The 27,491-nt window shown below is 39.9% G+C and overlaps 1 protein-coding gene across 1 annotated transcript in view; it reads right to left on the reverse strand.

Moving 5' to 3' along the window:
• Positions 1 to 11,058: 11,058 nt before the first annotated feature.
• LOC111147678 (filamin A interacting protein 1) overlaps positions 11,059 to 27,491 on the reverse strand; it is a 165,602-nt gene continuing 149,169 nt past the window's right edge. Inside the window, exons 5-6 of the mRNA XM_022503892.1 lie at positions 14,996 to 17,801; positions 11,059 to 11,863 (exon numbers count right to left, since the gene is read on the reverse strand). Of these exons, the coding sequence (XP_022359600.1) occupies positions 11,657 to 11,863; positions 14,996 to 17,801 (3,013 nt within the window). The 3' untranslated portion in view covers positions 11,059 to 11,656. The remainder of the gene's footprint in view (positions 11,864 to 14,995; positions 17,802 to 27,491) is intronic.

Raw genomic sequence — 27,491 nt, forward strand, 5'->3', positions numbered from 1 at the left:
CTTAAGAAAGCATAGAGAACTAAAATTTAAAAGAAAAAATTCCTGGGGTGCCTGGGTGGCTGTTAATTGTCTGACTCTTGATCTCAGAGTTGTGTGTTGGCTACTAAAAAAAAAAAAAAAAAAAAAAAGAGTGAAATCCAGAATTGTTCTTACCCTAGATGTAATTCAGAATGGGCATGCATTTGTTTCCTCACCACGAAGTGAGGATTTTACAGATCATCTCTGAAGTGCCTTGCAATGCTAACATTTTGTGTTACTACTCTCACCTTGAGTGTGCAAATCTCTAAATTCCTAGAGTTGCCTTAATCTGAACATGTTTGCAATCTTCATAATCATGATAGCTTTTCAGAATTAGAATTTTCGGAATTCAGAATTTTCAGTAATTGGGGCCATACATAGAAGAAACAGTATCTTGTGAACTATTCATTTTATTGTTATTATTATATTTAAATTAGCAAATTTGGACTCCTACATGATACATATATACATGTATGTGTATATATATAAATGCTATTAATCAGATTGCATTATCTGATTATAATAAAGATTTATTAATTTGAGAGAGAGAGAGCACAAGCTGGCGGAGGGGCAGAGGGAGAGGAACAGATTCTGAGCCCAGAGCCCGACTGAGGGCTGGATTCCAGGACCCTGAGATCATGACCTGAGTTGAAGTCAGATGCTTAACTCACCAAGCCACCCACATGCCCCTAATCAGATTGCATTGTTAAGAAGATAGTCTGAAAAATACTTGACAATGTTAACAGCTTATTTTATTCTACTTTAATAATAAAAGAGTGTATTTCAGGGGGCACCTAGGTGGCTCAGTTGGTTAAGCGTCTGCCGTCAGCTCCTGTCATGATACCAGGGTCCTCGGATAGAGCCCTGCATCAGGCAGGAAGTCTGCTTCTCCCTCCCTCTCACCCTTTGTGCACTCTCTCTCTCTCTCTCTCAAATAAGTAAATCTTAAAAAAAAAAAAGAGGGTATTTCATATTTATATACATAAACTTTATTTAAAGGAATACAATTAAACCCAAGTTATTTTGTTTTATACACATGGAGACATAGTTCATCTCATTTCCAGAGACAGAAAAGATCTATATGATACAAGATCTACTTTAATTGAAACTTATTAAATATATTTATGAAATCTATGCTTGTTTATTATCTATGTTTTCCCCAAATCTGAAAACTGAGTCAGAAAAGAATCACCCTGCCAATACACAAAATTATGAGAGATAAAAAATGTTGCTGCTCGTTATTAGATTTTGAGGTGACTCATTACACAGCAAAACTATCTGATGCATACAGAGTCCTTGGTTGCTGGCAAAAAAATAAAATAAAATAAAATGCTTCAGGGATTATGACATTAGTTAAGTTTTTGTTTTTCTTTTTTTTTGTTTTTTTTAAGGGCAGAGTTTCCAAGTTTCTCCCTGGCATTTTTTTAAATGGTTTAACACAATAAAAGAATGTTATAAATTTTACTGAAGTTACAAAGTCAGTGAGCAAATCTTACTCCTTTTCTTACTCTGTCTTCATTTCATCTCAGAGTAAGACCCAAATATAGGTCATGTGGGGCCCCTAAAGTAACCTGAGTAAAATCAGGTGTAATTCTGTATAAAGCTTTTCTCTTTTTACAGTTACTCTTTTTCTGACATTAGTAATTTGTAGCATATATAACAGGCAGGTTGAGAACAAAGCCCATTGTTATTTCCACCTCTATCAACAAACTCAAAATAGCAAAGCACTTAAGTTTAGGGCCCTCTATCTGCAAACATTTAAGAACATCTTTTCTTTTTTCCTAATTGGAAGAAGGAAGAAAACTCTAAATCTTAATCAGCATACACACACAGGGACATTGGATTTTTTATGTATTTTTGACATTAACAGTTTAACAAAAATACTTACACTTTCCTCTATATGTTCCTCTCAAGTGTTATCTCGGTATTTTCTCCTTAAGAAACTTTGGGTAACACATTAATTATTTGGGATTATGACATTATTGTGAAATGATGTTTCAGAATAATATGAATTCATTCTTTAGTACACCAGCTATTAGATAATGGTCCACAGAAAGGAAATTTAACATCTTATCAGTTCCTAATTATACTTGACTTCTGACCTTACTCTTCATCCTCCTTGGGTGGTAACCCAAAACTACTGGCCAGCCAGATGACTTGAGATCCAGTGTTGTATATGCAAGCTGGGATTTGGGGAAAAATTTGGGGGAGACTCTCAAGTGCTAGAGTGTGGCAACATGGCAACAAATTGCAAGTCTGATTCCCCTCAGGAGGGCTCCTTGGCTGTGGAGTAGGAAAGATGTACTCCCTGGAAAGTCAGTGCCTTCCTCCCAAACAATACATATGTTTATACTCTGTCAAACTCTCTGCAAGGGGACACTTGAGCTCTGAATTGTAAAAATCTATTCTAGTAAATGAGACAAGACCACTTTGATAGCCTTTAGGTTCACACACCAGAGACTAAGAGAGTCAAAGATCAATTTATAGTAGGATTTTACCTCTGCAAAGGAGGGCTGCTTCATCCACAGGAAACTGCATGGCAAATTACCACAGAAAACATTTTCTCTTGGATTTTACATCAGTTTGGCTGGCTTATGACCTGCTTCCCATGGTCCGTGGCTCCCTACACCCCATGGGCTCTGCCTGAGAGGCAATGAACAGGCTTAGGGCTGTGCTGTTTTTCCTCTCCACTAGCTACTAAACCCCTGCTTTACTATATTATTCACTGAGTGATTTATTCACCTGTAAAAATGTCCTAGACCTTTTAGAAAGAAGTAGGAATGCCTAGGTATTGTGTACTTTTAAGGTTCTCATTTGAATAAACTGCTTCGGTATTCAGTCCTGTTATTATCACATTCAGAAATTAATCAGAGTTCTGATAAAACATCTGTTTTAAATAGGAAGTCCAATAAACTTCCTCTGTTGACTTGGACTTGTATTCCCTCTTTTGGATTCAGCTCAGCTAATTAAAAATACTTCCACTAATCAGTTCTGTCATTTGCTTCAGGAAACTTTTGAACAAGATGATATACACTCTCTTGGGGTTTCTCAACCTTCTAATAGTTTATTTGCTTCCTTCCAAAACATTTCCCACTCCATCATCTGCCCAGATCATCCCCTTACTTCTCCACATTGCAGGAATTGCCAATAATCAGTTCTGACTGGGAACTACTTTTTTAGGCAAGCTAATCCTTATCTCTCAAATAGTTTAGTTTCCAGATACAATCAAATTGGAACCAATTATCCCACATATGACATTAACTATAAATAGGAATTCAACGGTGGAAAAATAGTTAAGTATTTGAGTCAAGAATGCTTGGGATCTACTCTTTGGACACAGATGCTAAGTGCCTAGGGTTGATCTCAGTCTATGGCTGGCCACAGAATCACATGGAAAGTAACATTGTATGTGAAAGTTGGCAAGGGCCTGGCCTGATGCTTTTTAGATAAGGACAACAATATTCATCAAAGTGCTGTTATGAAAACTTTGACACATATAGTTTCCATGTAGATATCTTAATATCTCAAAAATCCTTTGGCAGTATTATTCTGGCCCAGTGCGTGTGGGTATTTTAGTCTATATATGAATATGTACTTCGCTCACCTGAGGTTGTTTCATCATATGAAATAATGAATCATATACAGAAAACCTGGCATCATCATTAGTAAGATGGTTAGACATCTCTAAGCCTTGGGGTTCTCCTGTTTTGTTCTTGGTCTTTTGTTTTCATCTTTAATAGTAGAGATAATTATCTTGACCTCTAAAGTCTGGTTCAGCTGTTACCAGCCCTTGATTTTGCAATTCTGACCATCATGGATGCACAACATTAGCACATGTAGAGAGGACAAAATTACATTTACCAGATAAGCTATTATTTACTGGTCTTAGGGAAAGTGTTACAGTAGAATGTTTTAGGTTGCTTGCTTAATAGTGAAGCCTATCATCTGACTATAAGGAGGAATGCCAGAATCATAAAAGGTTACAACCAAATGCTAAACCATAAGCCAAAGTAAGGCGATTTGCCAAAGGTCATACACCTTACTCTGGTCTCCTGGTTTTCAGTTTCAGCTTAGGTATGTAGGCCATTGTTCAGCAATCTACTTTCTCTGGATAGTCCCCTTACTATCGATCTTAAATCTGAATCCTGCTTTTTGGCGGTGTGGTTTGGGTTTTTTTGGTTATTTATTTATTTATTTAAGATTTTATTTATTTATTTGACAGAGAGAGAGAGAGAGAGAGATGGCAAGAGAGGGAACACAAGTAGGGGAAGTGAGAGAGGGAGAAGCAGACTCTCCTGCTGAGCAGGAGCCCGATGAGGGGCTAGATCCAAGGACCGTGTGATCATGACCCAAGGCAAAGGCAGATGCCTAATGACTGAGCCACCCGGTGCCCCTGTTGTTTGGTTTTTTAAAACAAGAGTTTCTCCTGACCTATTCTTTTTTAAAGACTGTATTTATTTGAGAGAGAGAGAGAGACTGTGAGTGGGGTGGGGTGCTGCAGAGACAAAGAATCTCAAGCAAACTCTGCACTGAGCATGAAGTTCGATGCAGGGCTCAATCTCTGAGATCCTTGAGATCATGACTTGAGCCAAAATCAGGAGTCGGACATTTAGCCGACTGAGCCACCCAGGGGCCCCCTGACCTATTTTAGAAGTTCCTTCAAGAACTTGAAAAGCCTGACAAATCACTTGAAATTTTCTCTCCAGAAGTGTCTTTCATGTTCGTCTGGGGGAATTAGAGAGGGTGAGGAAAGAGCTATTCAGAATTCATTCAGGTATGTTTGTATGTCACAGAAAGCTCTCAGTTCCCCTTAGCTTTCCACATGTGTGATGACTTGTGACATCTCCTCAGTCCAGGATCCCTGGCCGTTCTGCACATATTATGGACCGATAGTACATTTGATGGGAAAGATGAAACTTATGCTATCCAGAATGGCAATACATGAATTTCCTCTCATTTTACCATCTCTTTATTTCCATGTTCCCACACATGATTTGTCATGACCCTCCACATCATTCTCACAGGTTTGAGTTGCAGACAAAGGGAGGAAGTGAGAAGTTAGAATATTTCTTTATTCTACAGCATTGAACCATCGTTCAACTTCTGGTTTTCTTTCTCTACAGTGAGTGCCAAGTTTTTTACAGCAGCACACAAGCTTTAAACCCCAGGTTAGATTATGAAATAATGGCTTGTCTAGTAGAAGCAAGGTTTTTAAAAGAAATTTTGAACAGAGACAGATACAACCACCAGAAGGAAAAGTAGGGAGAAGGGACAAAGTGAACAAGTCAAGGAAATGTGGCCTGGCCTGGTATGTAAGCCATTCAGTCCACATGGGGGTTAGGAGTCCAGGCAAGGGAAAGGGAAGGGGAGAGATGCTCAAAGAGCAGGGAGGGAGAGAGCTCAGTCACAGAGAGCCTCAACGACCATATGGAGGAGTTGGTGCTATGTTCCGTAGGTAATGAGGAAACTCTGGAAGGTACTCAGATAGAGGAGTGACACAATCAACTTGAACTTTGGAAAACAAAATGAAAAATGAATCTGAGAGTTTTGAGGCTGAGATTATGAGACCAGTCAGCGGGCATATTGAACTAATCCAGATAAGAAGTAATTAAAACCTCAACTCAGTCAGTAGCAAGGGAAATGGAGATGTGGGTTCAGCGTTAAGGGGTTAGACTATGAGACTTGCTTGATGAGTTGACTTGACAGGTGAGGGAGGAGGAGAAGCCTAAAATGACTACCAAGCTTCTTTCTTAGGTGATTGGGTGGATCAGGATAACCCCTGCTGAGATACAGGGGTAAGAGGAAGGGAAGAGGAGGGTTGGAGGAAGTGTTGAGAATTGGTTTTAGACAAGTTAAGTTGGAGATACACAGTACAAAGTTGGATATGCATTTGGAGATAGAAGGTTGGTAGCCATCAACATATGGGTGATAACTGAAGCCATAAGAGTGCATAAAATGACCAGAATGAGCAAGTAGTGTAGGTAAATGGTAGAGAGGAGGGGAACAGTGACCCTTAGGTTTTATGCATAAAATAAGGAGTCAACAAGGGAGACCAAATGGAATGGTCAGAGAGGTCAAAGGAAAACCAAAAGAGATTAGATGTCATAGTCACCCTTACCAGAGACCCAAGGTTTATTATTCCAGGAAAAAAGAAAACAAAAAACAAAAAACCTGACCTAAGCAGTTCTAGACCTAAACATACGAATGGACAGCATAGACTTTAGAATGCAGGGGAATAAAAATATTTGTACATTTTATCATGATATTCTCCATCCCACTTCCTTTGATCTATTCCCAGAATACATGTAGTCCACCTCAAGAAAGTTACTGAAGGATTTTTTTCTATAGAAACTACTGGGAGATGTATAGTTGACCCTTGATCAATGTAAGTTTGAGCTGTTCAGGTCCACTTATATGTGGATTGTTTTCAATAAGTGTAGTATAGTACTATAAATGTATTTTATCTTCCATGTGATTTTCTTAATATTTTCTTGTCTCTAGCTTACTTTACTGTAAGAATGCAATATATAATACTTGTAACATATGAAGTATGTGTTAATTGACTGTTTATGCAGTTGGTAAGGCTTCCAGTCAACTGTAGGCTGTTAGTAGTTAAGTTTTGGGGAAGTCAAAAGTTACACTTCACCATAAACTCCCATGTTATCCAAGGGTCAAATGTACTTCAGGAGATAGATTGATATACAGACAGACAGGCATGTAAGCAAAAGAAGTAGAAGAGGAAACCCAAGAAACAGAGGATTCACCTTAGGCAAAAGAACAATAGGACAAGAGCCTTACCTGGCCTAGAACATTACCAGTCCAGACTAAGTAGGGAAGCGGAGGGCTAATGTAGGAAACTAAGGGACTAAACTAAGAAAGCCTCCAGGTAAAAATATGAAAATGATATATTTAAGTGTTTGGAAAAATTGCTGATAAGTGTTTGGCAGGTCTATTAGAGCATTTGGAAAAAAAATAAAGATATATACATAGAAAACCAAGCAGATGAAAAATTAACATAATTATCCTATTGAAGGGTGAAAAATGTAAGAGGAAGGGAACACATAGTAAACTATTTGGCTCAGCAGGAACAATATTTTTTTTAAGATTTTATTTTTAAGTAATCTCTGTGGCCTCAAACACACAATCCTAAGATTAAGAGTCATGAGCTCCAGGGCACCTGAGTGGTTCAGTGGGTTAAAGCCTCTGACTTCCGCTCAGGTCATGATCCCAGTGTCCTGGGTTCAAGCCCCCCATTGGGCTCTCTGCTCAGCAGGAAGCCCGCCTCCCCCTCTCTCTCTGCCTGCTTCTCTGCCTGCTTGTGATCTCTGTCAAATAAATAAATAAAATCTTAAAATAAAAAAAAAGACTTGTGTGCTCCACCAACTGAGCCATCCAGGCACCCCAACAGGGAACAATATTTAAATTTCTTCAACCGTCAAGACATAATGGAAAGGGGTACCTGGGCATCTTAGTTGGTTAAGTGTCTGCCTTTGGCTTAGGTCATAACCTTAGGTTTCCCATCCAAGTACTAACCAGGCCCGACCCTGCTTAGCTTCCGAGATCAGACGAGATCGGGCGCGTTCAGGAGGTCATAACCTTAGGGTTCTGGAATTGAGCCCCGCGGATGGAGCCCTGGGTCAGACTTCCTGCTCGGCTTCTCTCTCTCCCTCTGTCCCTCCCCTCTCCCTCTCTCTCTGTCTCAAATAAATAAATAAAATCTTAAAAAAAAAAACCATAATGATCGACAAATAAAGATTGAAAAATAATTGAAAGATAAAAAAAAAAATTTGGAAATATGTAGACAAATACCAGAAGAAAGAGTTAAGGGTTAGGAATGATTTTCTCCAGGGAGACAGACTGAGGGAAAAGAGGGGTGAGATCAGAAACAGCTGTTTTCATTTTCTTTTAGTGCTGGCTGATAGTTTAACTACATATATGAATGACTTTAATAACAATTTTAAAAGTAAGTTTAAGAATAAATGGAAATGTGGAAGTAGAGGCAGAAAAGGTCGAGTGTTCTGTCCATGGCTTATCCGGGCAGCACCTATTATAGAGGACTGCACAGCTGATCGAGGAACTGTGCTCAAATGGAAGAATCCAAAGCATATTTATATCCTGTGCGCAAGTAGCAGATAAAAGGGAGAAATTGAAACAGCCGAGGATAAGGACATAACTAATCATGAGACCCTGGAGGAGGAGGTTGGAGGGAAACACTGAACTTCATCTGGGTTGAGGAAATTTTGGGATTGTATGTTCCTGTTTGCTGGGAAGCCCCCTCTGTGCCCATCCGGTCACTTCTTCCTTTCTCTGCCCTCCAGCCTCCCACATAAATGTGTTCTTCTTATCTAATATCCCTGGGGCTTTTCTGATCAGCAAAGTCTCATGCTTTCCTCAGTGTTCCAAATCTATGAGGGAACGAGAAATTCAAATCTTTGTACATCTCATATTCTTGGACGTGTTTTCACTTCCCTGAAGCTACACTCTTCCCACACTACACATCAAAGCCATTCCTTCCCTTCCTTCTTGAAGACGTTCGAGTAAGACATCTAGCAAGACCTACCCTTAATGAATACACTAACATCTCTAGAGTCTAGTAGCCACCCATTCACTTGCCCTCTGAAAACATAGTAAGAATGCCAGTAGAAACTGAAGAACTCTGTGTAAGCAAGTGACCCATACAGGAAGGTCATTTTCAAGAAATGATAAACACCCTTAGGGTGTTGTCCACACAGGAACACTTCTCGTACCACACGTGCTAAATGGCCTCCCTCACAGTGTGCTGAAGTAGTCAACCCATGAAAATTATTCTCTGGAGGAGAAGCCCAGGTCCTCCTCTGTAGCTGGGCAGATTGTGACCTGCAAATCCCCAAGGGGAGCCATTCCATTGAAATCTCTGGAAATGGCACTCCCTCCCCTGTCTCAGGTGGGACCTGAGCAGCAGCTGTCCACCACAGCCTTGGTGAGCCCTTTTACTACACGACTGTGTCCCAGGACAGGGAGAAGACTCTAACCTTTTAATCTCATTCCCTCTTATAAAAGCACAGCAAGCTGCATTTTTGAAAACATCCTGACAAATAGAAGCTGGAATTAGAATGCAGTTAATCTTCCACTTCCTGGGTCGCCAGGGTGGCTCAGTGAGTCAAAGCCTCTGCCTTTGGCTCAGGTCATGGTCAAAAGGTCTTGGGATCAAGCCCCACATCGGGCTCTCTGCTCCACGGGGAGCCGGCTTCCCCCCACCTCGGCCCCCCGCCTGCCTCTCTGCCTACTTGTGATCTCTGTCAGATAAATAAATAAAATTTTAAAAATAAAAATAAAAAAAATCTTCCACTTCCTATCCCCAGTGGATTTCATTTCTAATATGTGGCTTAAAACAAAGCTATCCAATAAATGTAGAGTTGGTTCTAAAATTACAAAGAAAAACTGCCATGGCCATTCTTTACCATTTCTGGAAAGTGACTATGTGTTGTTCTGCCAAGTTTTCTTAGCAGCTGTACTTTGTAGGTGGCTCTCTTCCAGCTTCCAGATGCATAAACATCCTGCACACGCACTGCTCAGGCCCTCAGAGCTCTCTCCCTGCAGACGGTGTGAACTTCCAGGCAGAAACGACATAAGCGTGGTGTGAGCAGGGAATAGCAAAAGACCGCAGCAGTGACAAGAATCATGATAAAAGGCGCTGGAGAACGACAGGTGGACTCAGAAGGAAGACAGAGGCTTGTTCTTTTGACACTGTTTGTTCACATACAGTGAGTTACACCCCAGCAACACTAAATACTCTCAATGCCAAGGAGGCATGTGAAAAACAGGGAATGTCCTTGTTTTTCCAAGGGATGGATGTGTATTTTACAAAATGGGAAAATTTCCTTTAAAAAAGAGACAAGTCAGTATTGGAAATGGAAAGACTCTTGTTTAAACTTGTTCAAAATCACATTTTATAAAATCTTTTTTTCCCAGTCTCTCTCCTTCTACCTTGAAATCCAATTATTATAGCACGTCTCCTAGGGTTATTCAACATCTCTTAATACATATGCTGAGAACTGATGAGCTGTAGGCAATAGAGACCTGATGGAAAAGAATATGAATTCTGCGAGGCATCCACCACCACCATATACAACAGAAGTCGAAGTTCTACAAGAGATAGGAAATCTAGTATGGAAACAACTCAGGGAAGAGCCTCTTTATCAAGAAGCTTGATGATTTGATGATAAAAAGCTAAATCATACATCTTTGAAAAAAAAAATACAACTATCTTTCCCCAAATATCAAAGGCAAGGCTTATCCAAATAATCTTGGAACCCTCATAATTCAGAAGTGGAAAAACAACCTGCAACTTTGTAGTTATTGAATTTTTATAAAGTTTACTCAGTTAGCTTAAAAATTTTGACAAGGGCGCTGCCTACTTGAGACCTCAGATGCTAAGTTGTGGGTTATTAGCCTTGAGCTCATTTGTGGTTATTTGACCAGGAAGCACAATGTCTACTTTAATAACATGGTTAATCTCACAAAGACACCTGGCATTTTGCATTCACAGTTTCATGCTTATTAAAACATGCTTGATTTTAATGAAAATGATACAAATATAAGTAAAATGGACAGGAATAATAATTCAGTTCACCACACCATACCACACCACACCACACCACACACACACACACTCATGAACTCATTCTATATTTGCAAGTAAAGTCCACACTCAACTGAGGAAATTATTTGAATTCAATTAAGTTATGAATGTTGTCTTTTTTTTTTTTTCTTGGCTTTAATGTATCACAATTACTTTCTTCTATTTTCTATCCATTACAACCTTACCTCTATTGAGGTTGTAATGGATAGAAGGGTCATTTGGCAGCTCTATTCAAACAGCTCCACAATTTAAATCAATTGCACACTTGAATAGAGCATGAGTTTGACATTAATGGTTCTAAAATTATTGTCTATAAAATTCTGGGAGTGTTTTAGAGATGGCCAAAACCTCTATAATACACACAGACACACACACAAATAAGTAAAACTCTGTTTTTAGGATTCCATATTTCATTTCCATTTTATTTCACATTCAAATTATTTCCTGAAATCATCCCAGAGGCTTTTGTTTTTGCTAAACTGTAAAGGTCCAGGCCCTGTGATAACTAGGAGATGTTTTTTTCCAGCACATGAAGCAAATTCAGGATTTAATAGAGGCAAATGACAACTGTTAAACTATTTCCTATTTCATAATAGAATTTCTGAAAAATCAATTATTGTGACAAGGCCTATTAAATTTGATTTACAATTAGGAAATATGGGATCCGGCTTTGGAGAGGATGAGATCCAGCCCCCATATCTTACTGACATAAAGAGACCGAGGCTCAGGCAGGTTAACTGATAGGTCCACTTTCTAGAAGCAAAAATGGGACTAGAAGTCAGCCCCGCCTCGGGCCCAGCATCCTCAACGAAGCAGCAGTTCTGCTAGTTAGTTCTGTTCTCTAGCATCAGAACACATGTACAAAATAGGAAAGACACATGGCTATTAGTGGATTATTTTATAAACAAGATATTTTAAACTGCAGTTAGTACATGTAAAGAGTTGGCACAAGCAGACAAAGGTCCGCGTTCACAGCAGCGGTAGCGTCTGCACAACATACCCCCTCAGCCACTGCCCTCAGCCCTTCCCCCCTCCAAGAGAGGTAGCGCTGCCGGCTGCAGATTTCTTCAGCTCTATTTTCATAGACTGAGTCTCAGCTCGAGGCTCGAATTTGGTCAGATTTCCTGCTCCTGGAGCTGCCACTACTGGCTTTCCTGCTTTCATACCTTTTGACATAGGAATGCGGGTGGGTGTAGGTCGCTGGGATGACCCATCTTGTCCTGACTGTAAGAGAGAAAATAGGGAGATGTTGGTGAGTTTCCTCCTGGATTTGCCATCAGTCTGAGCATCATCAGCGGACAGAAAGCCCATGGAGGGCACCTCTCTAGATAACATTGTTAAAACTTGGGAGTCAGGATCTCATCCACTCTGATTGCCTCCTCTTACCTGTCCTAAAACATCTGAGCCAGATTCCCCTTCTCTTCTCCAGCCCCTGACCTACTTCCTCTACCCTTCCGGAAGTGACCTTAACTCCTATTTCACAGAGAAAACACAACCACCTGGCATCAACTCAGGCAACTTTACTCCCACTGTCCCGTAGATTATCTCTACTTTCTTTAGAGGAAGCAGCTCTCCTTTCGCCTCTTAATGATGCCAGACTCTTCTCATTTTTCCTGTCACTGCTGGCCATACCCTTCTTCTTGAAGTTCTCCTAAAACTCTCTGGCTGCGACACATTCTTACTGGAGTCTCACCCATTCGCCTCCCACCTCTGATGACTCCTATTCAATCTCTTGTTGGCTCCTTGTTCTAGTTCGCCTTTCTTCTAAAAGTGGGTGTCACCATGCTCCCTTCTCAGCTCTCTTTTCGTTTTCCACATTCACCCTGAGAATGGCCTCAGTTGTCACCCCATGTGTTGCTGAGTCCCAGGACCTTGAGCCTTCAATGATCTTCTGGAATACACATGTGTATTTCCAACTACTTGCCAGACATCTCCACTGTCTCTCAGGCATCTCAAATATAAATGCCCCCAACATGACTTATCCTCTCCCCAAACAGTAGTCCCTCTATGTTTCTCATCCTATCTACCCATACAGCCATGCCAGAAACCCCAGAGCCACTCTCTAGATGCAGGTTGTCATGAACTCTTTGATCCTATCTTCAATACATCTCTGTCCTCATTTTCACTACCACCGTTCAAGCCTACCCCATCTCTAACCTAAAAAATCACAAGTGTCCCCACCCTCAGCCTCTGTGCCCTCCAATTTATGTTTTGAACTCTTTCATAGACATAGGTTTCTAACACATAAATCATGTCATAAATCTTTCATCAATGCCCTTTCCATCGTGTCCTTTGTCCATCCTATGAGATTAAAGGTCAATCTCACAATAAGCCATGCACCTCTCTTCCATATCTGACCCCAGTCTGCCTCTATATTTTCTGCTCTTGCATTTTGTCTCTGCACCCAACAGCTGCAGCACCGTGGGAATGCTCACCATTCCCCAAATATGGCAGGCTCCTTCACATTGCATACCTTTGCACAGACTGTTCTCTCTACATACTCCTTCTGCTTTCTTTCTCAAAAAAAAAATCTCTCCTTATCTATGAAAACTTCCTCCTCTGGGAAGCCTTCTCTGGGGGGTTCCTTTTTATACACCTCTATCATAGGACGACCGGAGGGTAGGTTCCAACTGGGTAGGTTTCAATCCTGCCTCTCCTGCTAAGGTGGGCAATTCTACAGGTCCTTTTTGCAGTCAGCACCAAACCCGGTGCCCAGAGTGTAGCTAAACAATAAATGTTGAATGAATAAATGCACAAATGAATTATCCTCACTATTCAATTTCTAAGAAACATGTCCTAAACTTTTTGTCATCCTCGACTTTATGGAATCTGATATATCTGAAGTAAGTGGCCATCCTTTAAACCTTATAAATCTTATTTGAAGTCTTGTTTGTATATGGGGTTTAATCAGTAGTGAAAAATGTTACTAAAGTAAGTAAAACTATTTTGATCTGACCCTTAAAATGGGAATAAGATGTTTCAGCAGAAAATCTGCTCTAAGTTACAACTTATACCTCCACCATCTTTTTATAAAAATCATTAGAAATAACCACGCATACCAAATTATGCTTTATGTTGCTTAAAAAGCAGTATTATATTGAACCGTTTGAGAAGTGTGAGCAATTCTGAATGCTATTCAGCACCTTTGGGCCAATAACGAAAAGCTTTACTAGCAAAGCAATTAGTAACTCACACTTTGAAGTCTGTCTTAAATCTATGTTGGTACACAGAAAATTTAAGTAAATTATACTGTGGGTATGAGAAAATAAACCACAGTTTCTATACTTAAATAAGAAGCTTCCTGTCCTTAAGAGTGTCTAATACATGCTACAGAATTTGTTCAGAGTCTAAGAATCATAATTTCTAGTCTACTGGTTTCATTTTTTTTTATTTTTTATTTTTTTAAAGATTTTATTTATTTATTTGACAGACAGAAATCACAAGTAGGCGGAGAGGCAGGCAGAGAGAGAGAAGAGGAAGCAGGCTCCCCGCTGAGCAAAGAGCCCGACGTGGGGCTCGATCCCAGGTCCTGGGATCACGACTGAGCTGAAGGCAGAGGCTTTAACCCACTGAGCCACCCAGGCGCCCCTAGTCTACTGGTTTCAATTAAAATCTAAATAGTATACATTCTTTTATAATTTAATTTACCAATTTGTCCCAAGTAAATGAAGACAATCACGGGAGGTATTTTTAAAACTAGAATTTATTTTAAAGCTCTGGTTTTTATACTTTGGGCACACTTTGTAATCATTCATTTAGGCTTCCAGTTGGTTATTGAATAAATATTTATCCAGCACTTGCTCTCTACAAGATGCTATTAATAAAATGTAGAATTTAGACATATAAGCTCACTTATTTTATACTATTAAAATAGGTTTTAATATTAAAATACTTTAATGTTATTTTTGGAATAAAATATGGCTATGGCCATTCACAACCACATATTGAATATTTTAGGGTATAGAAATGTAAGCCAAGAGGCAGCTTTCATTCTTCCTGCATATTGACCATCTCTCTCAGTCTTGATTTTTAAAATTATTTTAAATATAAAAATTAAACTTTAAGCCTGATTATTACCATATGTTGACATTATGAAGAGGCCATCTTTGCAAGAATTTGGGGGGCCTCCATAATTTACATGAAAAAAGAAAATTTCACCCCAAATTCTTTCAATTTATTAAAATATTGGGCCACTTTTTATTTTCATTTCTTTGGTGTAGCTTGTCCTCTAGGAAATATCTGCTAGTGGACTCAGAGCTAGAGGCATGTGCTTTTGTTTCATTTCGGGCCCCTGAGTGATTCCCACGACTCACTTCGCCCTCCCTGGGCCTACAATTTAGAGCGTCTCCTACTCACCACTGACTGGGTTCCTCGAGTAGATGAAGTTGTGACCGGTGTTATGGTGATAGTGCTCGTCACCTTGCTCGCGCCAGGTCTTGATGAGAGATGGTTCCTAGGAGAGCGAAGGACAGTGCCAGTGGAAACCTCCTTTTCAGCTGTCACATTAACAGGTCGGACAGTAATAACTGGACTCGCTCCTTCAGCCGAAGTCCCAGGGGATCGTTTAAACTGAGAACCTAAATGAATGTGAATTTTATTGTCTTCCGTGGTTATGATATTGGCATTGGAGTTATATTTCCGTAGTGGAGTTGGAGCAGTCTGTTTTTCTGGGGTGACTTTGAGGACAGTCCTTCCCATGGGCATTTCCTGGGATTCTGGAGAGACTCCCATCTCAGCTGGTGCTGCCGATGTAGATACCGTCATTATCTGAATGGGGGATGTGGGCCTGTCTGCAAACATACCTCTTCCGCCTTCTGGGGTCTTCTCTCTAGAAAACGTAGTAATCGTGACTGGGGACATGGCTCGTTCTGTGCCAAGAGTAGCATCTCCACTTTTTGGTTTTTGAGCCATAACATTTGGTGACGGAATAATGGTTATCCTTGGTTTCTGATTCCCTAAGGTAGGAATGACCGTGGTACTAGAAAAAAATTCTTCAGATGTCGGGCTGGTTATTTCCAAAGTTGCCGTACTATTCTCGTGGTCTGGTGTCACTCGAATATGCAGAGGCTGGCCTTGCTTTGGCGAAAGGACCAGCTCTCCTGGGTGCCCTGGACTGGCATTTGTTCGAGGCCCTTTCTCGTGAGTGATTGGGGGCCCATTTTCCCTTTTTCTCATCCATGGAATCCAAGACTTTCTCATAGTGAGCTCATTTGCTGCTGGAGGATATCTGTCTAGAACAGAGGATCGTTCCATAGGTTTCTTCAATCCCACCTGTCGAAGGTTACTCATGATATGATTTTCTTCTTGGAAGGATTTCCGTATAAATACTGCTGGTGTTTCTTCCTCGGCTGCCTCACTGCTGACGGCATCCGTCTGCACTCCAGTCGACGTCACTGGAATATCCACCATTCTTCTTCCATTCATACTGGGTCGAAGAGCTCGGCTATACCGTTTAGAAAGCTCCAACTCTTTGGTCAGATTGAGGACCTCCTGCCCCATGTTTTTGTTTTTATTTTCTTCTTCCATAAACCTTTGTTGAAGGACAGAATAATCCACTTGCAATTGAGAAAGCTGATCTTCTTTGTTCATTAATTCATGGATCTTCTCTTTAAGAGCTTGGACTTCGGCTTTTAGGTCTCGACTTTTAGCTTCTTCTAACCGAAACCTGTGTCTCAGCTCTGCTTCCTGACTCACCACCTCACCTTTCTCGATTGCCTTATTCTTGGCAATCTGGTGTTTTATCTCCTCCAGTTGTTGAGAGAGGAAATTGGCCTTGTCCTGCTCAGTTCTAAATTTCTGCTCCAACTGATCGTACTCATCCTCTGTCTTCATCAAATCCCCCTCAACCACCTCCAGCTGTTGGAGGCGTTTCTTCAGTCTCTCAATTTCCAGTGTCAGTTCCTTTATCTTGTTATCTTCTGGGCAGGTGAGCTCAGACCCTTTCCAAGACCTTCCTCTTGTTATTTCTCTTTCCACTTCCTCTATCCCATCAAGTCTCTTCTTTAATAAGTCAACACTGCAGCTTAATTCAGAGGATTTTTCTTCTTCACTCTTCAGTTTACCTATTAACTCATCTCTTTCCTTCGTCAAATTGTATACCTTTTCCTCCATTTCAGATTTCAGTTTCAAAAGCTTCTTGCTTTCTTCAATTAGTTTCTCAGTTACATCCATAACCTTTCCTTGTTCCACCTTAAAATTTTTATTGAGTCCGTCTACTTTTCTCTCCTCTTGCTTTATTTTTTCCATCATATTTTTCCTTTCATCAACCAGCATCACAGTAAACGACTTCAACTTTGTAAGATCATCTTTGAGACTTAATTCAGCCTTTTCCAATCGACTTTCAGAACATTCCAGTTCTTTAACTCGACTCTTGACCACCTCCAGTTCATTCAACAGGTCTTTGGTTAAGTTCTTCTCTTTCTCCAGATTTACATGCAGCTGGCTGCACTCAGATTTACTCTTGCTAAATGCTTCCTCCAGCTTCTCCAGTTCAGACATTCTTTTCTGTAACTTCTCCACTTCCAGTTTGAGCTCCCGGCTATGGTGTTCCTCCTCCTGCAGCTTCTTCCGCAGTTCCCGGCACTGGGTTTCAGTTTTAGTGATCTCCTCGTCTTTACCCTCCATTTCGAGCACACGTTTCCGGAGATTTTCCACTTCTGCCATCAGGCTGGAGTTGCCACATTCCCCTTTGGCAATTTTATCTCTTAATTCCTGAAGTTCTTCCTCTGCCTTTTGGAGGTTTTTGTTGGTCTCTTCCAACTCCTCGATTCTCTGAGTTAAGCCGACCAGCTTGAGCCTAAGTTGCCTGTTGTGAGACTCTTGATTAGCCAACTTCGCATTCATCTCTTCATGCTCTTGGGAAAACCTCGAAGACTTGTGTTCAAAATCCACTTCTAACTTGAGCAGTTTCTGTCTGTCTTCTTTGGATTTGGAGGTGACGGCTTTGAGCTTTTCTTCTTCTTCCCTCAGTTTCTGAGTAAGATCCTGTACTTTCTGGCTCTGAAGGCCAAGTTGCTCGATATGCATTTGCCTTTCATCCACCAGCATGAGTGCAAAGGACTTGAGTTTCACAAGCTCATCTCTCAGTTTATTGAGCCGCTTAGCATTTTCCTTTTCTTTTCGGGCTTGGTAAGCCTTTTCTTGTTCAAGGAGCTTTTTCAATCTAGGAAACAAAATATATTAAAATATTATATGTTATTATTATATGTGTCATATATTACTTTTGTGTATATTTATTGTTATACATATTAAAAGGTTCATCAGCAAATAGGTTTGTCTTGGATATTAAATAAAAAATGAAATGCCAGGGGCACCTGGGTGGCTCAGTTGAGCGTCTGTCTTTGGCTCAAGTCATGATCCCCGGGTCCTGGGATCAAGCCCCACATCAGGCTCCCCTGCTCAGCGGGGAGCCTGCTTCTCCCTCTCCCACTCCCCCTACTTGTGTTCCCTCTCTCACTATCTCTCTCTGTCAAATAAATAAATAAAATATTTTTTAAAAAAATGAAATGTTATTACAGTAAATACCTATTAACTGCTGCAATATCGAGGCTTAACAGGTGGTATTAATGAAACTAATCAGAAGTCAGGATACTGATTTCCCTTAGGGAGGGGTAGTGACCAGAAGTGGGTATGAAGAGGACTAGTTTCCGTACTTTTCAGGTACTAGTTTCTGTTTCATGATTTATGTGCTGTTTACACAGGCTTGGTCAGCCCATTACATTTCAGTAAGTGGAACTCTTATGAGTGTCTTTCTGCAGATATATTATACTTCAATAACAACCACTGGGCAACACATAGGTTGTGCAATAACAAAAGACTGTTTAAATAGTGTTTTCTGTATTCCAGGCACTATGTGTGTAATGCGTTTATTTTTTCTTCATAGCAATCCTGTGAGACACGTACTGCTACTGCCATCCTGATAAGGAACGTGAGAGACGGTACTTGCATGGGGCCCACCATCAGGAAGTGGCAGTGTTGGCATTCAAACTCAGGCAGTAGGGCTCTGGTATCCTTGCTCCTCACCTCTGCATCTTATTACTTTAAAGGATCATTTTATTTTAAATGAAAGGGTGGGTGCAGAAAAAAAAGAACTTGGGAGGGGCATCTGGGTGGCTCCATGGGTTAAAGCCTCTGCCTTCGGCTCAAGTCATGATCCCAGGGTCCTGGGATCCAGCCCTGCATCCAGCTCTCTGCTCAGCAGGGAGCCTGCTTCCTCCTCTCCCTCTGCCTGCCTCTCTGCCAAATAAATAAAATCTTAAAAAAAAAAAAAAAGAACTTCAGATTTTTTAAATTTTGTAGGCAATGACCACCTAGGGACAAAGCAAGACAAGCTTTCTAATAGAAAGCTGATCTGCATAAACTAACTTCAGCTAATGAAGAACCAGCACAGAATTTAAAATAAATGAAGGAAAAAGAAATGTAAAAAATTTTTTTAATTTAAATTTAAATTTATTTTAAATGACTTTTTTATTTTTTGAAGATTTTATTTATTTATTTGACACACACACATAGAGATATTGCACAACTAGGGGGAGCAGCAGAGGGAGAGGGAGAAGCTGGGAACCCAATGTGGGGCTCAATCCCAGGACGCTGGAATCATGACCTGAGCCGAAAGCAGACTCTTAACCGACTGAGCCACCCAGGTGCCCCTAAATGATTTTGTAAATAAGAGAACTAGGTAGGGAAGAAATCTGAATTACTATCAATGCAAAAATATGGCCACCAGAGGAATTATCATGTTTCACATGTATGAAATACATTTTCTTTATGGTGTTTATGTATAGCATTAAAAAGTACAAATATAAAGACTCCAGAGTAACTACTTGCCAACTTTATGTTGGTCAGTTAACTTGCACCAATTTCTTTCATTGAAGTAGAGTCAACAAACAAAGTTACATTAATTTTAGGTATACAACATAGTGATTCAACAACTCTGAATATTGTGTTGTGCTCACCGCAAGTGTAGCTACCATCTGCCACCATCCAACACTATTACAAAATCATTGACTCTATTCCCTATGCTGTGCCTCTTATGCCCGTGACTTATTCATTCCATAACCGGAAGCCTGTATTTCCCATTCCCCTTCATAGCTTGCAACAATTTCTCATAGTTATTTTCAGTTACCTGTAAAAACAGAGTTGAAATAATCATATTCACTTTCTGTAGTCTAAGAATGCATTTTAATATTAATATGTTTATCAGAGAAGCAAGTTATAAAAAATACATATTTGTTTTAAGTATGCTTTATTCTTTCAATATATTTTGTCTTATCTACCTTAGTTACTCTGAATGATTTATTTTGTATTTATGACTATATTAGCTGTTGGCCAAGTAAATAGAAGCTAATAGTCTCACATTGCATTGTGCAAGAAATGACTGGAAAAGCATTGAAGCTATTTGTGGTGTTAGAGAATTATTATGGAAATGTTCTTGTGATGTCATTAAGATTTTTTTCTGGAATTTAATTTTACAAACCTCCCCTTGTGTCTAAGCATCTATTAACTAAATACATAATTTCCAAAATCCGTTATGACTTTATTCCTCCATTAAAAGATAAAGATTGTTTTCAAATCCTACAGATTCACAAGAGCAATGTTATAATCGTTTCATTAAGTGTGGTTCTTATGTGTGGAAAAGGGCTTTTTCTTGATCATCTTTTCTTTTTACTTAAGTCAAAACAACTAAAATAATGTCATAGAATTACAGAGTAGGAGAGACTTTAGGGATATTTTCAAATTCCTTAACCTTAACTAGACTATCTGAGATGAATTCATTGAAAACATCAGTTCTTTCAACTCCAGGCTTAGAATGTTAAAATTTCTTTCTTTTTTCTTTTTTTTTTTTTTTAAAGATTTTATTTACTTGACAGAAACACAGTGAGAGAGAACACCAGCAGCGGGAGTGGGAGAGGGAGAAGCAGACACCCCGCTGAGCAGGGAGCCCTATGAGGGGCTAGATCCCAGGACCTGGGATCATGACCTGAGCCAAAGGCAGATGCTTAACAACTGAGCCACCCAGGCATCCCAAAATGTTACAATTTCTAAAGCAATTTCTTTAAATACCTTATGCCTCCATGCTATTACAGACAGTGGGCTGGAGTGCCTAAAACATGGGCTTTGGGGTCAGACATAGCTGTACCTGAATTCTGTCTCTCATTTTCCAACTGTAACCTCTGGCCAATTCCCAAAACTCTCAGACCCTCAGTTTTTTTTACTTATAAAGAGAAAGATGTTAACACCTACCTCACAAAACTGTTCTCAAATTCAAAATAGTAGAAGTAAAGTGACTGACGTATAGACTCAATACGTGGATGTCAAAAACACAAAAATAAATGTAAGAACTAGAGAGTAGACATCTGAAAAGTCTGTCCAGTGCTTTTTGTGTTGAATCTGTAAATATTTTCATGTCTGTAACTTGTCTTTGGTAGTAAAACCTCAGGTACTAATGTTTCAACCAGAGAAAAATCGAAGGCTTTCTCATGAGTAGGAAATCCTGTGACCAGGGCAGGAATATGGCTTCCAAGAAACTATATTTCTCTGGTCCTCCTAACTGTGATTATTGCCCCCTCCTTTCCTCTGTCCCTTAAGTTCTCTCTTTCCCCCTTCTATCACTTCTTAAGTTGTTCCCATCTCTTAGTTAAAGTGGATCCAACAGCAATACACAGTCCATTCTCTGCATTCTCTCTTTTTTTTTTTAAGAATTTATTTATTTATTTGACAAGAGAGATCACAAGTAGGCAGAGAGGCAGGCAGAGAGAGAGGTGGGGGAAGCAGGCTCCTTGCTGAGCAGAGAGCCCGATGTGGGGCTTGATCCCAGGACTCTGGGATCATGACCCGAGCCGAAGGCAGAGGCCTTAACCCACTGAGCCACCCAGATGCCCCTCATTCTCTTAAAATTCAGTTACAGCGTTGGTTTGGCTGAAGATTAGGTGGAGAAACACGGTAAAACTGTGTGACTCAGTCAGGACAGCCTGCTGAGATCCTTCTGAGCAAGCAGACTTGCACTTAAAATACCTATAGGGAAGACACTGGCGATGGGAAGGATGGGATGAATTGTGAGGATCTTGCCAAAGGCAACTGGCATGGGCTTTGTGACTGTTCACTCGCTAGGAAAAAGAGAGAGAGAAATAGAAAAAAATTACTTTGAAGATTTCGGTCTGCATAATTACAGATAATACCTTTAACAGGAAAAGGAAAACTGATGAGAAAGAGCCATGGTAGAAAATTGAGGTAACTGACAGCAAGATAGTCAAGTTAAAAAGTGTTTGGCCATATTTAATAAAACTGTATTGTACACTTAAAAATTTGTTAAGAGGGTAGATCTCATGTTAAGTGTTCTTTCCATAATGAGATAATTTTTAAGTATACCAAACGTTGGAAATGTAGTACTTTTGATGTAAATCCTATAAATTGTATAGCTCTTTTATATCTTAAGGCCATCCCTAATGATCCCCACTGTCATTTACTTCCATCCAAGCCCTGAGTGTCTTTTGCTGATAATTCTGCAACAGCTTCTTAATGGGTTTCCTCACAAGCCCTGCCACCTGTGAGCTGTGTGATCTTGGATGAGTTACATAATATGAGATATTGCTATATCTCACTTTCCTCACTTATAAATTGGGCATCAAAATAGTACCTAGTTGATAGGGTTTGTGTGCGATGCATGTTACTTAATATATGGAAAGCACTTACAAGAGTGCCTGACCCATGCTGAGCGTAGTTTCAGCTATTTTTAAGTTATAATTATTATTATTACTTACTCTTACCCAAATTCGAATATAATCATAGGTTGTAACGGAATCCTGGCTCTCCATGCCTTCTTGTTGCTCTAAGAATAGAGGTGAAAATTCCTTAACATGGCCTAGCATGATTGGATTCCTCAGCACCTTGGCAGGTTCAACTGAATTCAGTCTTTCCTCTCTGATCTAAGCTGCTAACATTCCTTAAATATGCTGTGCCTTCTCCCTGGTATTTCCTACCTGCTCTTCCTTTCACTCTGGCACACAAACCTGAATATATCTGGCTGATTTTATCCTTCAAGTTTCAATAAAGTGTCACTTCCTCCAGAAGCCTTCTTGACCAACTGATTCAGTTAGATCTGCTCATAGACTCCCATAATACCCTAAAGTCTTCCTTTATAAGACTAATCAACTTACACATTTTTTAAAAGATTTTATTTGTAAGTAATCTCTACACCCACCATGGGGCTCAAACTCACAACCCTGAGATCAAGAGTCACATGCTCTTCCCACTGAGCCAGTCAGGTGCCCCTCGACTTACAATTTTGTAATGCCTGACAACCCTTGTTAACACAAGTTGCATGAGGATACGTGTCATGTTTGTCTTGTTTGCCCCATAGCACAATGCCTGACACATAGGAAGTGCTCAAAATGTAGTGACTGAATGGATAAATGAAAGAAAGAACAAATAAATAATCTTGAGGTAGAAATAGAGCTCAAGTCATCTTACACAGAGATGTGTGAACTGAAGTCCCTCACAATGCTGGGTATAAATTTTTGTTGAATGGATATTGTGGTTGTTACAAGGCCAGCAATTTGATATTACTAGGGGTCATTAGACAATAAGGGGCTCTGGTCTAGTGAGCAGTGGCCTCTCTTGAAGACTGTGGTCTTTCCAGTCAGCAGTCTCCTAGAGAAGAAGTGTATCTCCTAAGTGGAAACCAAAACAGAGACGGAGCCCTCTCTGTGTGGACTGGGAAGGTCTCCCTTACAATACATCTATCTTTCATACTGGATGATGACCAACCTCTAGATATCCTATGAAGGGCCTCTGGGAAAACTGGAACCCTAAATAATATTTTGTAGACCAGGCTGAAGTAAAGTTTTTGTGTTTCTCTCATAGGTCTTAGCGTCCTTTTGTTTTTTTGTTTCGTTTGCTTGTTTTAGTTTTATTTATTTATTTATTTAACATATAATGTATTATTTGCCCCAGGGGTACAGGTCTATGAATCATCAGGCTTACACATTTCACAGCACTCACCATAGCACATGCCCTCTCCAATATCCATAACCCAGCCACCCTATCCCTACCCCCTCAACTCCCAGCAAACCTCAGTTTGTTTCGTGAGATTGAAAGTCTCTTACGGTTTTAATTCTTTTTAAGAAAATATCCCAACCTTGGCTACAGAGAAACAAGAGAGGGTATTTTACCCACAGCTGGACCAGAACTCTAATGTTGAGGCAGTGTACATCTGGGGTCTAGTGGGAGGAATGGTAGTAATTAAAGCGAGAGAAGTCTCAGGAAGAAAGAAAAGTTACAGGAGATCTTGGGACTATTTTGTCAACCATCCCTCCCTACACAGAAACTCTTTACCTTGCTAAAGCTTGGTAATTCCTGGATTTTCATTTCAATAAGGTGGGGGTGGTGATATTGCCTTACACATGGAAATAATTTTGATCTACAAAGGAGAAACTATAGAGAGAGAAAGAAAAAGGAAAGGATAGAGCCAACTCTTTGGGAAATGCCCAGAAGTAAGAGGTAAAAAGAATGAGGAGGAGCTAGTGAAGGCCTGGCAAGAGAGATAAGAGGAGAGAGATACACCAGGAGAGACCCATGGAATGACACTGGCATGCCAAAGGAAGGGGGCACTTGTATCCATTTAGGTCCCTCCCTCCCTCATCACTTTACCCTTCTACTTCAGGTAGGCTTTTTTTTTCCTTCCCCTCTATCTAGAAATCCTCATTTTTACATCAAACAAGAATTCAGAAGTACTATCATGTAACTAGTCACAATACATAATGACTGTGGCATATTATGTCTCCTTTTTTCAAACAATATCCCAATAGTTACAATTTTACTTTGTGCTTTAAACAATTAATTCGCCTACATTACTGGACCCCGTTGCCATGTAATTATGCTATTTAAGGAGCAGAATAAGAAGGTGTGGGTGTTGTTTGTGCTAACTGGTCTTATTACCTCCTCTCTGCCCTTCCTGCCATTCTTCAACCATGCTCTAATTCTAAGCAGATTAGCATAAAAAGGAAACAAACCAGAAGACCAAGACTAAGAAGATGAATTAGTACCCTGATTCTCATCGCAGATACAGGCAGAACCCTAAGCATCCTGAAATCAAATTTATTCTTGGCAAGTTCTTAATTTTCAACAAGCATCTTATCCTGATTAAAGGATGAAAGGAAGACGAGGAAATGATCTCACAGATTTTCAGAATTCTATTGCCTTTCTTAATAACTATTCTTAAATGTATTCCTCATTTCTCCTTTCAATCTGAATAAAGCTATATTTTTTTAATTTGTAAATTTATCCTTTACAAATGTTTAGAAATTTCAATTATTTTCAACTAGAAAAAGACTTTAAAAGTATAGATCCAAATGTTCTATAATTGTTTGTGGTTGCATATATAAGTCAAGATGCATCAATTTGTATCATTAAAATTGGTGAATTTTGTTATACATAAATTGTATCTCAATAAAAAATGTAGTGATGAAAAGAATATAAAAGGCCCTAGATGGGACAGCTGGGTGGCTCAGTGGGTTATGCCTCTGCCTTCCCCTCAGGTCATGATCCCAGGGTCCTGGGATTGAGCCCTGGCATCAGCTTCGGGCTCCCTGCTCAACAAGGAACCTGCTTCTCCCTCTCCCTCTGCTCCTCCTCACTACCACCCCGCCACCTCATGCTCTCTCTCTCTCCCCACCAAATAAATAAAATCTTTTAAAAAATTAAATAAATAAATAAGAGGCCCTAGAAAGTATTCCAAATGTCAGATTAAGGGAGAAAGGTTGTAAACAAATATTATAAGAGAGTGACTTAAAATGTAATAGAAAATATAAAATAGATTATTAATCTTAAGGCAGAAAGATAGGAAAGCTAGAGAAGAGGGCTAACACTTTCAGCTGGGGTTGGGGAAGCTGATAGGAAAATGTTCTGGGGAAAACATGTTTCAAGTACTAGAAAACCTCTAGTTCTAGTATTATTTCAAGATGCCGAAAATAAAGGTTACCAAGTCTTTCAGAAATTTAAAAAAAAAAAAACTTATTTACCAACTACCTATTGCATCTTAGGCAGCGTGTTAAGTACTTTATTATTTCACCTCATTTTCACAACACTTTGAGCAAGGCATTACTGTACCATTTTATAAATAACACAAGTTATTTGACTTAATCAAAGGGAAAGGATTGAGAAGGGGTAGGTTGGGATTTTGAACCAGATCTGTTCGACAACAAACAAAATGCTTTTAACAACAGTGCCATTCTTCGAATAGATATTACTTGAACATATCAAATTTGCAAGACTTTGTTTTTGTTTAGGTTGACTTCATCTTGCTATGTCAGCCTGTCCTTCTGGAATTGTCAAGATCTTCCTTGGACTCTGGTTTGTTATCCAGCTGATGCCAACTTATACCTAGCATTGTGTCAATGGTGAAATGACTCCAATCATTAATAAAAAGATAGCTGAATTTGCATAGAGCTCTTCATACACTCTCGAGATCTCTCTCCTGTTGACGTCAGTCCATTCAATAGCAGGGACACTATCATGCACTTAGCTCCCAGCACAGTGGGCTGTTACTCTTTTTCTCTTCTGAGCTCCCAGACCTCCCCTATGGTTCCAATCACATCTACCCCATGTCAGTCAGCTACAACTAAATTCTTCCAAATGCTTAGGCCCCAGATCTAGAGTCATCCTGGAGTCCTTTCTTTCTCCCACATCTCCACAATTTTTTAGCAAATTTTATCAATTCTTCCTTCAAAAGAGGTTCCAGATCCAATTACTTCTCACTTCTTCTATTGCTATCACCCTGGCCCAGGCCACCAATCATCTCTTATCTGGATTATTGAAATGGCCGCCAAGTCTGACTCCCAGCTTCTACCCTTGCTCACCTTCAGTCTGTTCTCTGCCTTGAAGCCAGAGTGATTCTAAAAAAATGACAAATTGGGGCACCTGGGTAGCTCACTGGGTTAAGCCTCTGCCTTCTGTTCAGGTCATGATCTCAGGGTCCTGGGATCGAGCCCCACATCAGGCTCTCTGCTCAGTGGGGAGCCTGCTTCCTCCTCTCTCTCTGTCTGCCTCTCTGCCTACTTGTGATCTCTGTCTGTCAAGTGAATAAATAAAATCTTTAAAAAAAAAAGGTAAGTCAGATCGTGTCACTCCTCTGCTCCAAGCCTTCCAGTAGTTTCCTATTTGACTCTGAGTGATGCCAAATCATTGCAATGACCTGAAAGACCTACATTATCACCCCTTCTCCCTTACCTCTCTGACTGCACAGCTTAACACTTTTTCTCTCCTCCTTCACATATTCTAATAGATCATCCCCTCATATCCTTCAGATCTTTGCATAAATGTCACTTACTCAGAGAAAACTTCTTTGTCCACCTTATTTACCTTGTGCATTTCATGACAGAACTTTCTATTTCCTTTTCCTGAAATTTTTGTTCTCCATACCACTTATTACACAATACATTTTACTTATTTTTTTAAATGACTGGTTCTCCTCTCTAAAACGTAAATACCTTGAAAGGAAGATTTTTGTGTTTTCTATTCACTGCTGTAGCCTGTAACCAGAACGTAGCCTATGGTGAGTTCTTTACATATATGTTGAAGATCATTCCAAAAGGCCTTCCCTTGCTGAAATTCCAATGCACCTGGCCAAACTCCTTAACCTCTTTGTGCCTCAGCTGTCCCATCTATAAAATGGAGGGAATGAAAGTACCTCCTTCATGGGGCTATTGTGTAGACACACAAAATGAAAATTACCCCTCTGAAGTTTTTAGACAGTGACTATTCCACAGAGCGCACTCGATAATGGTATCATCAGTACTGCTGGCAGCACCAAGTAAGGCACCTTTTCTTGTTTACTCACTTGGCAATCATCTACTGA

Source organism: Enhydra lutris, unplaced genomic scaffold (genome assembly GCF_002288905.1).
Source record: "Enhydra lutris kenyoni isolate GAN:26980312 unplaced genomic scaffold, ASM228890v2 scaffoldscaffold17, whole genome shotgun sequence".
Lineage (NCBI taxonomy): Eukaryota > Metazoa > Chordata > Mammalia > Carnivora > Mustelidae > Enhydra > Enhydra lutris.